General features: G+C 40.5%; 1 protein-coding gene and 1 pseudogene across 5 annotated transcripts; one reads left to right on the top strand and one right to left on the bottom strand.

Moving 5' to 3' along the window:
* Nucleotides 1-518: 518 nt before the first annotated feature.
* LOC112244759 lies at nucleotides 519-6,677 on the bottom strand (annotated as a pseudogene).
* Nucleotides 6,678-6,980: 303 nt separating this feature from the next.
* On the top strand, nucleotides 6,981-14,156 carry LOC112244757 (MAU2 chromatid cohesion factor homolog). Of its 5 annotated transcripts, none has more exons than XM_024412532.2 (19): nucleotides 6,981-7,235; nucleotides 7,566-7,583; nucleotides 8,012-8,083; nucleotides 8,199-8,294; nucleotides 8,650-8,744; nucleotides 8,899-8,926; nucleotides 9,370-9,525; nucleotides 9,711-9,857; nucleotides 10,636-10,726; nucleotides 10,812-10,915; nucleotides 11,107-11,184; nucleotides 11,324-11,398; nucleotides 11,508-11,591; nucleotides 11,672-11,721; nucleotides 11,874-11,951; nucleotides 12,055-12,166; nucleotides 12,545-12,635; nucleotides 12,752-12,879; nucleotides 13,077-14,156. In XM_024412532.2, exons 1-19 carry the CDS (start codon nucleotides 6,981-6,983, stop codon nucleotides 13,149-13,151), a joined length of 1,833 nt encoding a protein of 610 aa, XP_024268300.1. In that variant the 3' UTR covers nucleotides 13,152-14,156. The 5 variants fall into 5 exon arrangements, with proteins under 5 accessions (XP_024268300.1, XP_024268302.1, XP_024268301.1 ...); XM_024412534.2 differs by having other exon boundaries at nucleotides 11,324-11,389; XM_024412533.2 differs by having other exon boundaries at nucleotides 8,012-8,077.
* The last annotated feature ends 1,017 nt before the right edge of the window (nucleotides 14,157-15,173 follow it).

The raw sequence follows: 15,173 nt of genomic DNA on the forward strand, positions 1-15,173 counted from the left end.
CGTGTGAGAGGATTTGTTCTGCACATTAGTGGGTGTATAAATGTGTAAAAAGGTATAGTTTCAGCAATGGTCCTACTCAAACCCCACAGCGACCAATGTGAAGGTCAAGGTAAGGCAGGGTGTAATCAGAAGCTGAACTATGTCCCATCAGGGGCTAACCTGAGGTTCACCAGGGGATACTGACAACTAGTGATGCTTATTTACATCAACCCACTGTCTCTCTGTGGCTGCACCGTCTCAGAGGTATAGCCGTAAAGGATAGGATCAAATATATCAATATATCAATATATCAATATATATATATATATATATATATATATATAAAAATATATCAAATAAAATGACAGATTTTGAAACCAAATACTATAAATGATCTAGAATTTTGCCCATTTTATTTTAGGCTTAGCAGTTATTACTTGACTTTTCAGCATACTTAACTAGAATATTTCACTCTAGTATAGGCCAGCTTTCAGTTTGCTGATCACTTGGCTCCACCTTATGGACAAATAGAGATACTGTCACGAAAAAAATATATTTTATTTCAAGTACAGTTCAGTTTTTCCTGTGTTTATATCATATTGTACAACAGCTGATGAAACTAACACTATAGAAGTGTGAAAATGTGATCAGTGTTATTTTCTGAATGTTTACCAACCAGCCATAATCTACACAGGAATTTATAACCAGCAGGTTTGCATGGGCGGGAATTTTGGCTTTCCATGCTCAAATCAACATGCAGAAAATTAGTTAATAGACCAATAGTAACAACGACAGTTCCAAACCTCTCTGCCAATAACAGTTAGTTTTCAGTTTTCCCCTCCCCACTCAGACCACTAACAGTCCTAGCAAACTTCTTCTTGAGAAATAGTTTTTTGCTAAAAAGCAATATTTGCCTATTATAATAGAAATATATTACATTAAGGTACTCAATTGTCACCCAAATGATTTGATATTGATATAAAAACAGCTACGTTGGGCCTTTAAAATGTGCCCGTGCCAACATAATACCCCAATCTCAAACAAGGATCAGGCCTCGAAACAAAAAATCTTTCACATTGTCATACCTCTCATATTGCAAACATCTGCACACATCTACCCAGTTTGAGGACACTTATTTTGGCCCTAGTGCAGACACTCCATCCATCAACAGCAGGAGTAGGGGTCTGGCTGTGCGTGCTTAATACGGACAGCTTCTGCCTCCTCCTGTCTGTCCAGTACCACCCTCTCCTTAGAATTCCAATTTGACATGTAGAGTGCATAGGCCTACTGAGAGGATCCATATTGTGAGTAGACAGGTCTGGTATATTATTGCCATTCTAGTCCCCAGGGGCACAACTTTGGTTTTAGAAGTGCGGGGGACATATATTTTGTACTTAAAAAAAAATCCAGTCAGAAAAACACTCCAAACAGCCTACCCGACCGCTCGGATGCGTCCGCATGGTCCTAAAGCACACTGTTGCCTCATTTTGTATCACAATCCAATGATAAAACTCGGGGGGACAAACATGCAATTTCAGAATGGGGGGCATGTCCCTCTGTCCCCAGTGAAAGTTGCGCCCGTGCTAGTCCCTGTGAGCGAATGACTGGTCCCAACAGTGAGCTTCTCCTCTGGCTCCCCCTACTGGCTCAGTGTGTGAAGTATCCCAGCTGGTGCATCTTGTGCAGTAGGTTGTGCATAAGGTCAAAGCTGACCCCCACAGCGATTGGCCCTTTGATCCAGTTCATACTGAGGCCCTTGTAGAGTCCACGCACCCCCCTTCCTGCACCACGATCGTCTTCATGGTGCCCAGGACGCTGCCGTACTGTTGGCCCGTCACCCCGGCCGTCTGCATGCCGCAAACCATGTCCAGCAGGTAAGAGGCCGACTGGCCGGCGCACGCACCGAACACCAAACGCTCGTAAGAGTATGGCTGGGACCGCCTAGTTCTCTCTGGAGAGAGGGATGGGAGGAGAGAGAGAGAGGGATCAATTTAAGTGAATCTCAGCCCTTCATTAAAAAGTTGATTATCCAATAAAGATAATTATAATTTTTTAAAAGTCTGTACCTGCATGCAGTTTCTTGAGGGTCTCGTATGTGAAGAAGGTGATTCCTGAGTACGGGATCACTCCCAAGATGGTCGGGCAGAAGCCTCTGTACAGGGTCTTTATGCCCTCCTCCTGTGTGATGCGCACAAAAACGTGCATGATGTTGCTGTACCTGCAACCGAAACAAGAACGATAAGAGAAGGATATTAACCTATAAGAATATTGATTAGGATAGTAATATGACCTATACTAACTTAAAGTACATGCCTGTTGAACACTGAACAAGTGTGCAAAGGGGAGCCACATGCAGGTATGTTTTTACATTCAAAGATAGAAAATGACGAGCGTTATCAGAGTGCCCTACATTTGCCTGGGCGTCACTGCCATCCTGGCCCACACTATGTCCAGGGGATAGGTGAGCATGACCGCTGTGGTGCCAGCCAATGATCCTGCCAGGAAATGTGGAAAAGGAGGCAGGGCTCTGAAAAAGACCAGATGGATTCCATCATGTTACAGAACATCTATGTTTTCTACAATGAATGCGTATCATTGTATTATTAGGAATTGTCACAGTAGAGAAAATGGTTTGTTCTGTTCAAGAACGATCACTGAAGAGTTGCTTTGGAGGCTGATGGAGACCACCAGAGGTCAAATGGTGCTACATTAAACAGTGTGTGTATTTGCGATTCTTCATACCGATGGGTACTCTACTCACTTTCCCTGAAAGCCGTAGTATCTCCCCAGTATTCCCTTGTACTGGTCATGGGAGCAGAACTGGATAGCAGCGTAGGGGATGACTCGCACCATGGTGGCAGAGTTGCCCCTCCACAGGCTGAGGAAGCCATCTTTCATGTACGTACAATATATGAGTCTGAAGGCTTCCTGGGGGCACACACAGCAACACAATGATGCTACTGAACCTGTAGACTTCCAGTCATTGCGCTAACGCTGGTTAGCGTTAGCCCACGAAACTACCGTTAACTTCCTTCATACTGGACACAGAGACATAAAAATGGTATCCACTAATTCATCTGATCCTGGGTAAGTAGAACAAGGGCTTACGTGGAGTATCCCTTTAACACTAACTCAACACACCTTGGGGCAAATCCTAAGCATTTCGCTACACTCGCATTAACATCTGCTAACCATGTGTATGTGACAAATAAAATTTGATTTGATTTGATTTATAACCTTTTCACTTAGTCATGCATTGAAGTCAATGGGAGACTAGGTGAATTGTTTTATTTAAGTAGAAGTTAGGATTCACCCGTATGGCAGCATGCATACTAAACATCAAGTACATCTTTATTTAGTGTAATGCAAGTTATATAGGAGACTTGTAATAGACTCACCTTAGCACTAAAGCAGGAGGAAGAAAATAAGTATCAATAATAATAAGCATAATAACTGGTAAAGATACTAACAATGAAATAAGTATTAAGGCATAATAACTGGTAAAGATACTAACAATGAAATAAGTATTAAGGAATAATAACTGGTAAAGATACTAACAATGAAATAAGTATTAAGGCATAATAACTGGTAAAGATACTAACAATGAAATAAGTATTAAGGCATAATAACTGGTAAAGATACTAACAATGAAATAAGTATTAAGGCATAATAACTGGTAAAGATACTAACAATGAAATAAGTATTAAGGCATAATAACTGGTAAAGATACTAACAATGAAATAAGTATTAAGGCATAATAACTAGTAAAGATACTAACAATGAAATAAGTATTAAGGCATAATAACTGGTAAAGATACTAACAATGAAATATGTATTAAGGCATAATAACTGGTAAAGATACTAACAATGAAATAAGTATTAAGGCATAATAACTGGTAAAGATACTAACAATGAAATAAGTATTAAGGCATAATAACTGGTAAAGATACTAACAATGAAATAAGTATTTCCGAAGGGAACCCCTACTCTGTATTCCTAATGCATGTTCTTCCAGAGAAATGGACTTACCTTGGAAGATGATCTTGGTTCTGTCCAGGGGGGCTATGACTGTTTTTGCCACAGCACCTGCGAACGCTCCACATAGCAGGGTGTCCAACACTGTCAATCTCTGCACACAGAAAGAAACACTGAGTACTCAACTTCACACAGGACACTAAAGACAAACACACTTTGAAATGATATCAGTCAAAAACATACTCCATAAGTCACACCCTTGCAGTAATGGAGACTCTAACATGGCATTATCACTGGCTGCATATATAGGCTAAAGGTATCAGATGGAAACACATGTAGGCTTAAGGTTTCTTATGTGCCTGGACTGCCAGAGTGTAATCTGAACTGTCTTTCTGCAGATTCCTAACCCACTTTACAGTAGACTTTAGTAAACCTCGCCACCATTTACACATTTCTTCATGTTCAAGTTTTATTGTCACATGCAGAAGTACAGTGAAATGCTTAACTTGTGACCTTAACCCAACAGTGCAGTAATCAATATTTACAATTGTATAACTAATAAAATAAATAAAATATATATTTATTTTATTTAACTAGGCAAGTCAGTTAAGAACAAATTTGTATTTACAATGACCTACCCCAGTCAAACCCTAACCCAGACGACGCTGGACTAATTGTGCGCCACCCTATGGGACTCCCAATCACAGCCGGTTGTGATACAGCCTGGAATCAAACCAAGGTCTGTAGTGACGCCTCTAGCATTGAGATGCAGTGACCTAGACCGCTGCGCCACAATATGTTCTTATAGTCATAATACAGAGTAGTAATGCACCATGATGTCATTGTATCTTGTAGGCTAACCTCATGCACAGCACTCCCATTATAACCCAGAAAGAGAATGGCAAATATACACGTGCAAACAGCTTTTCCCTGCCTCTAACTAAAGGTGGAGATAAGCCCTCAGCTGGACCTAGATGCTTCAAGAAAAGCAGCTACATCTGAGTATGTGTTGTGTTTATGTATGTATGTGTGTGTCAGTCGTCTGTATCAGCGTTGACGGTGACCCCTGAGCTTAGAGACAGTCAAGGGTCAGGGTGTGTTTGGAGGCTGTAAAAGCTAGTTGGAAACAATCAATTCTCTGATACGGTGGGTTTGGGATGCAGGTGGAGACACATATTTTGAGGGCACACTGGGAATTTGCAAGGAGCCCAGCAGCAATGCATAGGCTGGCAAGTTTTGACTTGACCAACTTCTAGAGTGCTCTTTGTTGCTCTCTTGGGCAATTGAAGAACTTGCAAAACAGTGGTGATGACTAATGTTGCCAGTGGCATTATGTACTACTTAGCAATAAATAAAGATCTAGTCTAGTCCACTTTGGCCACATTACCCATGTGCCAGGATCTCCCATGCTAACCCAAGGTTACTTACTGGCTGTTGTGGTAAACATGTTTGGCAGCCTTCAGCTGTATGGTCCTGACCTGCATGATCCTGCAATAAACAGTTATGTGGTATGTAGACCTGCCTGACTGGAATGAGTTTATTTAACCTTTATTTAACTAGGCAAGTCAGTTAAGATCTAATTCTTATTTACAATGACGGCCTACCAAAAGGCAAAAGGCCTCATGTGGGAATGGGGGCTGGGATTAAAAATAGAAATTAAATAAAAATATAGGACAAAACACACATCACGGCAAGGGAGACAACACAACACTACATAAAGAGAGACCTAAGTATGGCAGCAACACGTGACAACACAGCATGGTATCAACACAACATGACAACAACATGGTAGAAACACAACATGGTAGATGCACAAAACAGGGTACAAACATTAATGGGCATAGACAACAGCACAAAGGGCAAGAAGGTAGAGATAACAATACATCACGCAAAGCAGCCACAACTGTCAAATGCAACTCTGCTTCAGGGAAAACCCCCGAGGTAGGGGCTGGGGCTGAGGGGGACTCACTTTAGCATGGCTGGAGGGAGGGAGAGACAGCAGCCTGGGGCAGTGCTCTCAGGTGGTCCTTCACTGTATGGGCCATGTGTGCCCTTGACCACAACAACCAGTAGGCCTATCTATGACAATCAGTCAGCCAACACCAGACAATCCACTGCAGGAGACATAAAAATAGTGAAAATAACAAACACTCCCACTTCATAGATGAGCTCTGTGTCACAATCATTAAATATGCTGTTAAATACAGTTATTGGAAATGTATCAACTTCTATACTTGCAAAGCATTAGATGTAGCCAAATATAAATATATAATATCATACATTTTACTTGTAAAACAGTACATCGAAATGACCCATTATAATCTATTTATAGCTTCACGTTTAATACATGTACATTTTATATAGCTGAGTTTATTTATCTACGATATATACATCTGGATGGAAGATATCCATATTACAGGGATCTAAACTGGAGCTACCTATTTAAGATATGTATTACAAATAAGTAATGTTGGGATTCAGAGTGACATAAGTACTCATTATTATCATAAACAATCAATGCAAGGAAAATGTCAACATTGCTGCACACCAGGCTGAAATGAATGCGCATAACAATTCCCTCACCTTTAATCTGGTTTACTGTGTGTGTGTGTTTGATGAAGATCTGGCAAATCTTCCAAATGATTTTACATTCAATGGTTAACTCTACTTTCGTCTTCCGTCCACATTTCCTTGTTTGTTTGGTGTTGTTGGGTCAATCTCTGTGGTTTTGCAACACCGCCGTCTATTCGTCACTCTTTCACACCGTTGACGAGGTTTTGACTAGATTGACGATTCTCCCAAACTGAGAAAGGCGGTGGTTTAATTCTAGGTGTTGTCTGCCTAAAAAATTATTGGAATTCTTCTCGCTCACGAGATTATTATAGCACGTACGGCACGTACTTGTTTTGGACTAAAATATAGATTATTACGGCACGTACTTGTTTTGGACTACAAGTACCACGGATGTTTAAAAAAACAAAGATCTCGCTTGTAGTCGAAAACACGCGAGGGTGACACGGTGCTCAATGGTTGTTGTTATTGGGAAAATGGCGTCCAACGTAGAGGCCCCGGAATCTTGGTACCTCGCCCTTCTCGGCTTTGCAGAACATTTCCGCACCTCAAGTCCACCCAAAATTCGTCTGTGTGTACATTGTCTTCAAGCTGTTTTCCAGTTTAAACCTCCGCAAAGGGTTGAGGCAAGAACTCATCTTCAACTAGGCTCGGTCCTCTATCATCATACGAAGAACAGCGAGCTCGCGCGGAGCCACTTGGAGAAAGCGGTGAGGAGGGAGAGTTTGAGAAAGCTCGAGGATGGAGTCAGAGATGCGCTCATCGGCGTCTCCTATTATAGTCAAATGGGAAAAAGTTGTATTGCTAGTTTTAGATCCTGACCCTTTGATAATTTAATTCATATGTAATTGCATTCAGAATAGTATTTGTTAGTTAGCTCGCATGATATTTTAGCCGCCCGTCCTATTGCTTCTACTGTAACTTCTACTGTAACGTTAGCTAGCTTCACTCTGTTTTTACAAGTTGCTAACAGTTGATTACTTTGACTAAGTTATGCATCCATAATGTGTATTTTTGGCTCTAACATCTCTTTTTTTTAGTGGTTCATTTCACAACAAGTATCCTTTTCAATGATATGGTTTCAACCCCAACACTAGCTGGAGACCAACACAGAGCTTAGTCAGTTGGTAGAGTATGGCGCTTGCACCGCCAGGGTTGTGGGTTCGATTTGCGTACGTAAAATGTATGCATGCATGACTGTAAGTCGCATTGGATAAAAGCGTCTGCTAAATGGCGTATAGTATATTACCAACTAGCATTACAATGTGCAATTCTTCAGAACATTTCTCAGATATTTGTTTGCTGCTCCAAGCACATCTCAGTAGTCAAATTACATGTCAAGATTGTGCGTTTTGCTAGGTATTATTACAGCAATGTTGGAGTTAGAAACACAAGCATTTCACTGCACCAGTGATAACATTTGCAAATCTGTGTACCCGACCAATACACTTTGATTTGTTGAGGTTTCCTTCATGGAATATCTTAGATCCCACAGTTTGAAGATGTTAAATTTGAGGCTGCAAGTCTTTTATCAGAACTCTACTGTCAGCAGGTACCGGTAAATAAAACTAAAATACATTTGAAATCTTTGCTGTCTGGAGATCCATTTGAAAATCATGTTTATATGCAAGTGTAAGGTTGAGTCGTTATGACACTGTATGTTCTGTTTTCAGAATCTGGTGGATTCTGCAAAGCCTTTACTGCGAAAGGCAATTCAGATCTCACAGCAGACTCCCTATTGGCACTGCCGCCTGCTGTTTCAACTGGCGGTACGTTGTGTCGTTCCTTATTGTAAATACTGACTGAACTGAATAGTTGTATTTTTTTAAACCTTTATTTTACCAGGTAAATTGACTGAGAACACATTCTCATTTACAGCCATGACCTGAGGAATACTTATAGGGGAAAGGGGGGATGAATGGGCCAGATTGGGAATTTAGCCAGGGCACCAGGGTTAACACCCCTACTCTTACGGTAGTGGCATGGGATCTTTAGTGACCACAGAGAGTCAGGTCACCCGTTTAATGTCCCATCTGAAAGACGGCAAATTTCTGTTGGATGTTTGATTGTAGACTGATACATTGCAATGCATTGAATTTCTCTTCTTTTTTTTTACCCTATCAGCAACTGCATACTCTAGAAAAGGACCTTGTGTCTGCATGTGACCTCCTGGGTGTCGGTGCTGAGTACGCCAGAGTGGTGGGCTCAGAATATACCAGGTACTGTAACCTTGATGCTATGAACCATTTACTTTTTATGTCCACATTGATTCATCATTGAAACAAGAGCGATGTTATTAAACATGCCCTCCAATAGACTTATTTGACATTTTCCTATAACGATAGACTGAATAGGTGATGTATGCTTTCACAGAGCATTGTTTCTCCTGAGTAAAGGAATGGTAAGTCTCAAATTCTTTGTTATAAAAATGCATGATTTTTAATGGCTGTCTTTTGCATTTAATAAGGGTAAACAGATATCTTGAGTATGTTATGCACTTAAAGGGATACTTCAGGATTTTGGCAATGAGGCCCATTATCTATTACCCCAGAGTCAGATGAACTTGTGGATACAATTTTTATGTCTCTGCGTCCAGAATGAAGGAAGTTAGAGGTAGTTTCCCAATATACCATAGACTTCCTTCCCGTCTTTGCGCTATCACTAGTTGGCAAATTCCTTCAAACTGCACACAGAAGCATAACAATGGTATCCACGAGTTCATCTGACTCTGGGGAGGGTCTCATTGCCAAAATCCCAAAGTATCCCTTTTAAAGGATGTAAATAAAAAATACTTTTGCACTGGATAGTCTTTACCATAAGGTGTCTTTTTGTCCTGTGTATCAGCTCCTACTGATGGAGAGGAAGCTGGGGGAGGTGCACCCTCTGCTCACTCTGTGTGGGACCATCGTGGAGAACTGGCAGGGAAACCCCATCCAGAAAGAGTCTCTCAGGGTCTTCTTTCTGGTGCTGCAGGTCACACACTACCTGGACGCTGGACAGGTAAGGAGTCCTCTTGGCCAAGACCAGGGTGCACAACGCTTGTCAAGGGCAGTGAATTAAGGACACCTATGACAACAGGGGCGCACCCCTGTTCAAAAATAAATACTTTCCCTCTAGTTTGTATCGTAATTGTTAAGTAGTTGCATTGATAGTGACCCACCCCTTCCTTACGTTGTGTGCTGCAGGTGAAGAGTGTGAAGCCCTGTCTGAAGCAGCTGCAGCAGTGCATCCAGACTATCTCTACACTCCACGACGATGAGATCCTGCCCAGTAACCCGGCTGACCTCTTCCACTGGCTGCCCAAAGAGCACATGTGTGTTCTCGTCTACCTGGTGAGCCCAATCTCTTCCTCATTCACCTGATGCCTGAGGACTGATTCTGCCCTAGATACTTGTGCAGATCTGAAAGGATTGGATGACTATATTGTGGTAATATCAACATGTTACATGGTAATAACTAGGGCAGGAATGATCCCAGTATCCCGGTGGTAAACAAAACACAATGTGGATTTAAAGTCTTTACTAATCTTGTAAACAAACATCATCATGTTTTCATCCAGAGTAAAATGTATTTATTTTCCAAGCTATTGCACACAATATTCTACATACAGCAGGTTCTTAAAGGTCTGCTTCGTGTTTTCATTTTTGCCATGGATAAACTTGCAATACTCTTATTGTCACAGCCTTAGTAATAACCAGGGTTGGGTAGGTTACTTACTAAATGTAATCTGTTAGTTACTCATTACCTGTCCAAAATTGTAGTCCGTAACGTAACTTTTGGATTACCCAAACTCTAATGTAATCTGATGCCCCTTAAGAGGCATTAGAAGAAGACAAAAAGGATCCATCAAACGCATTTGGTGTGTCATCATAGTGGTCAGACTCGCTCAGGTGGAACAAACCTTTTTTCAATGCTGAATTTGTCATTGAGAAAACAAAGTAATCCATGAGGTAATCATCTATTTTTTTTACAAAAGTATCTGTTATCTGATTACAATATTTTTGCTGGTAATGGATTAGAAATGATTATAAAAATCAGATTACATAGCTGATTACATATAATCAGATATTCCCCAACCCTGGTAATAACCCTGTTCTCTATATGTTCCAGGTGACTGTCATGCACTCCATGCAAGCAGGGTATTTGGAGAAGGCACAGAAATACACAGACAAAGCACTCATGCAGCTTGAGAAACTAAAAAGTATGTGATTTGAAGCACACTTATCTCACCTCTGTTTAACACTCACTGTTGTCTAAAAGGTATTCTTGACTCCCCTCTATTTCAGTGCTGGACAGCAGTCCCATCCTCTCCACTTTCCAGGTCATTCTGCTGGAGCACATCATCATGTGCCGGCTAGTCACTGGTCACAAGGCCACCGCATTACAAGAGGTAGTATAGAACCAACTATTAACCCATTTTTATTTCTGTTCAACTTTACTCATTCACTCTGAAATGCAACACTGTGTGAAGTTATAGTGGAATGTTAAAAGTTTAATCAAAGTAGCTACAGAACTATATGACCGGCATTTTCATGCCCATGTCATTTATGAGGATGATGACTTTTTCTCCCCATATCCCAGATCTCCCAGGTCTGCCAACTGTGCCAACAGTCCCCCAGGTTATTCACCAATCACGCTGCCCAGCTTCACACTCTACTAGTGAGTATTTTAAACCTTCACCCAGAAGACATACCCTCAATTCACTGCCTTTAATAACAGTTACCATCCCACTTCTGTAGCTGGGACTACTGTATCTCTAAAACACTTAACTTTGTGTATATGCTGTTCCATTTTTCAGGGCCTGTATTGCATATCTGTCAACTGTATGGACAATGCAGAGGCACAGTTCACCGCCGCTTTGCGGGTAAGTGACGTAAGTCGTAACGCTAAGCTTATTATACGGGTTTATGTTTGCATGTGTTTAATATGTTTTACATTGTCACATTTGTGATGGTGAGTAAATCTGTGTGTTTTCTTTCTAGCTAACCACACACCAGGAGCTGTGGGCGTTCATTGTAACAAACCTGGCCAGCGTCTACATCAGGGAAGGAAACAGACACCAGGAGGTTGGTAGACACACACACTATTCTTTTCTACTCTAAATAAATTATTGTCTACTGTATTAACTTTGTTCTTTCTTTTAAAGCTCTACAGTCTCCTTGAGAGGATAAACCCTGATCACAACTTTCCTGTGAGGTGTGTAAGTGTGTATTGCATAACAGAGATTTTAATGGTTACTCAGTCTTGCTCATCAGAGCCAAATACATAATTTTTTAAGGTTACGTGTGCAGCCTGTTGGTGAGAAGGTGTATTGACTTCGAGTTGACTGATGTGTGTTTGTGTTGCAGCTCTCACTGTCTCCGCGCTGCAGCCTTCTACATCCGAGGACTCTTGTCCTTTTTTCAAGGACGTTACAACGAGGCCAAGTAAGTCTCCCACAACTATTTTACTGAGAAGTGTCCCATAAGTTCCTCAAACTTTCAGTGGGAATTGGGAAATAATCATTTCGTCATGATATTCTTATTGCAGACGGTTCCTTAGAGAAACTTTGAAGATGTCCAACGCGGAGGACCTGAATAGACTGACGGCTTGCTCACTTGTTCTGCTAGGCCATATATTCTATGTACTGGGAAACCACAGGGTAAGATCACTCCACAATGGTCACAAATGGATCTTTATCCAGAAACGTCTACCCTGCCCCTGTTGGTTTATTTATTGGTATATTCGGATCCCCATGAGCCTTTGCTGAAGCAGCAGCTATTCTTCCCGGGGTCCACAAGTAACAAGACACTGATAGACAAGGAAGCAAGGTCACACAAATTTGAAATACAATGATATACTAAAAATAAAAACATAATAGTACAAACAATAGAACAACAAAAAATGTGTGCCTGTGTCCCATATACAAATTTTAACCTTTTTTTGTCCATGCCGTACTGTTTATACATTTTATTCAACGTGTTTGCGGCAAAATATTTAGCTTTGGTAGGTTGCATAACAATATGTTGTTTTTCTCCAGGAGAGCAACAACATGGTGGTTCCAGCGATGCAGCTGGCCAGCAAGATCCCTGACATGTCTGTCCAGCTGTGGTCCTCGGCCCTTTTGAAAGGTACGCCCACACCTGCACATTTTCTTTCTTTGGTTTGAGCTTCATTGCTCCCTACTAGGCTTAAATGATTTGAGGTAGGTTTCCTTGACCACATTGTTTTTGTCTTGTCCCTGTAGATCTGAATAAGGCCCTGGGAAACACCATAGATGCCCATGAAGCAGCTCAGATGCACCAGAACTTCTCGCAGCAGCTTCTCCAAGACCACATCGCTGCCTGCAGCCTCCCTGAACACAACCTCATCAGCGTACGTATCAACTTATCCATGTTAACTTTTTATCTTTCATTATTACTGCCATCAAAGTTGTGGTTTGTAGATCGATGATGTAGCTTGTTTCGCTGTGTTTTTCTGTCTGTCCTTTTGTATTCTCTATCTGTCTGTATGACTGTCTGTCTGGCTCAGATGGGTAATTAACAAATCTGTCTCTCTCTTCTCTGTGACAGTGGACGGACGGCCCACCACCTGGGCAGTTTCAAGCCCAGAACGGCCCAACATCCAGCCTGGCCAGCCTGCTATGAGCACCAGGCTCGTAACACAAGGGCTGCCTTCCTTCTGGCCTCAAAGATGTCTAGAATGGAACCATAGTTTCTTTCTGTCTTAGGAAAATTTGAGGGGGAGTGTGAACATTGTAGCAGTTATATGAATAAGTTATTCATGTTTTTTTTCCAGCTTTTCTTTGTATGAATGCAATTACTCCTCATGCATGGAAGTTCCTGATATTGATTTACTCTACACGTGTTGCTAACCATCTGCTGAAGATTTTCACAGCTTCATTGTTTTGTACCATCCTATCCTCATGAATTAGTGTAGGTACAATTGGCATCACTTCTCATGTATTGAACCAGTAACATGTTTTGTTTCATGCTAAGTTTTAACATGGATCTGAATGTTAAATGGGTAGTGTTGTTGAGCTCAAGGGTTTGAATTTCTTGCTGAAAGACTACAAACGAGAGTAGCGAAATAATTGAATGTACAAGTGCAGTTACTTAATGGAACAGCAGGTGTCCCTGTTGAGTTTTTCTTTGAAAAACCTGCTTTGAGAGATTTTTTCATATTTGGCCTGTCATAGATTAGCAAGATGCATCACAAACTCATCTGTTTTCTGTACATATGAACTATAGTTAATTTAAGTTCCATAGATCATGAAGTTGGACATTTTATGAACATACAAGGAACCTCAGATGAAAAAAATCTATGCTACCTTTTGTAATATTAGAATTTGTCTTTATAGTTCTAGTTAAGGGTTTTCTTGACAATACATTATATCGATATGCCACATACGAAACCTTTATTGTACAGTGACATTTTATAACGGAAATTTAGTCAAGTGTGTAATGAATTTTAAACTCTCCGATGTAGTACTCCAACTGAATGCTTTTTAAAGTATTTATGTCGATCTTAATGAGCAGACACATCAGAAGCTTGAGTACTTGCCATATTCTATTCAATGCCTATACTTTTATTGCTTGTTTTAATAATTCTTATGAGAAAAGTCAGAATAAACATGGTATTTGCAACCATCATTTTGCATTGTTTGAGAATGATTGTCAGTGGGGTGATTTAGATATCTTTAATTCATCATGACATTTCTGACAAATGTACTGAAAATACAACATGCATTCAAGTAGCATATAATGATTTCATACCATGATAACTATTTATGAAAGATATTTATGTCCACATGATCTATAGATGAGAATGCAATTCACTGAGTTAATTTAATTCTAAATGATTGAGCCCCAACTCCCTGCATAATGCCGTGCTGTGTGTGCATCAAGACTAAAGTGAAACTGGGCAAACGGGAGCAATGAAAAGAATAATCAGAAAAGGGAATGTGCCTGGCAGATGCTTCATTCAATAATAGGTTTTCACTTTGCACCATTCCATGTATTCTCAAATTATTTTTGTAATCATACCTAGAACAACATTTTTGCAACCACTTCAACAAAGGCTGCGTTTACACAGGCAGCCCAATTCTAATATTTTTTCCACTAATTGGTTGTTTGACCAATCACATCAGAGCTTTTCACATCGACACTTTTTCAGAGCTGATCTGACTGGTCAAAAAACAGTTAGTGAGAAAAAGATCAGAAGTGGGCTGCCTGTGTAAACGCAGGCATAGTAAACGAAAATCCGGGACACTCAAATTAGCATAATATGTTATGTTTGGAATGGTATTTTTTAATTTGTGTATGTCCATCATAAATTTGTATAATATGTTACGAATTTTCAATATGAATTATATGTTAAGAATTTGCTGGTAAGAATCATTCTCAGTGTGAGTAAAGATGCTACAACATCGGCCCCATATTAATACTAGATGCCTCTGTTTCATGTGATGTTGCTGCATTAGGAATCTGATGAGAAGCAGACAGAGAAGTCTGTCTCTATCATTGAGGATCAGTGGAGGCTGCTGAGGGGAGAACGGAACAGAGCAAATGGAATAGCATCAAACACCTTGAAACCATGTGTTTGATATATTTGATACCATTCCACTGATTCACTCCAATCATTACCATGAGCCTTTTCTCCCCAATTAA

This window comes from Oncorhynchus tshawytscha, linkage group LG06 (genome assembly GCF_018296145.1).
Source record: "Oncorhynchus tshawytscha isolate Ot180627B linkage group LG06, Otsh_v2.0, whole genome shotgun sequence".
Lineage (NCBI taxonomy): Eukaryota > Metazoa > Chordata > Actinopteri > Salmoniformes > Salmonidae > Oncorhynchus > Oncorhynchus tshawytscha.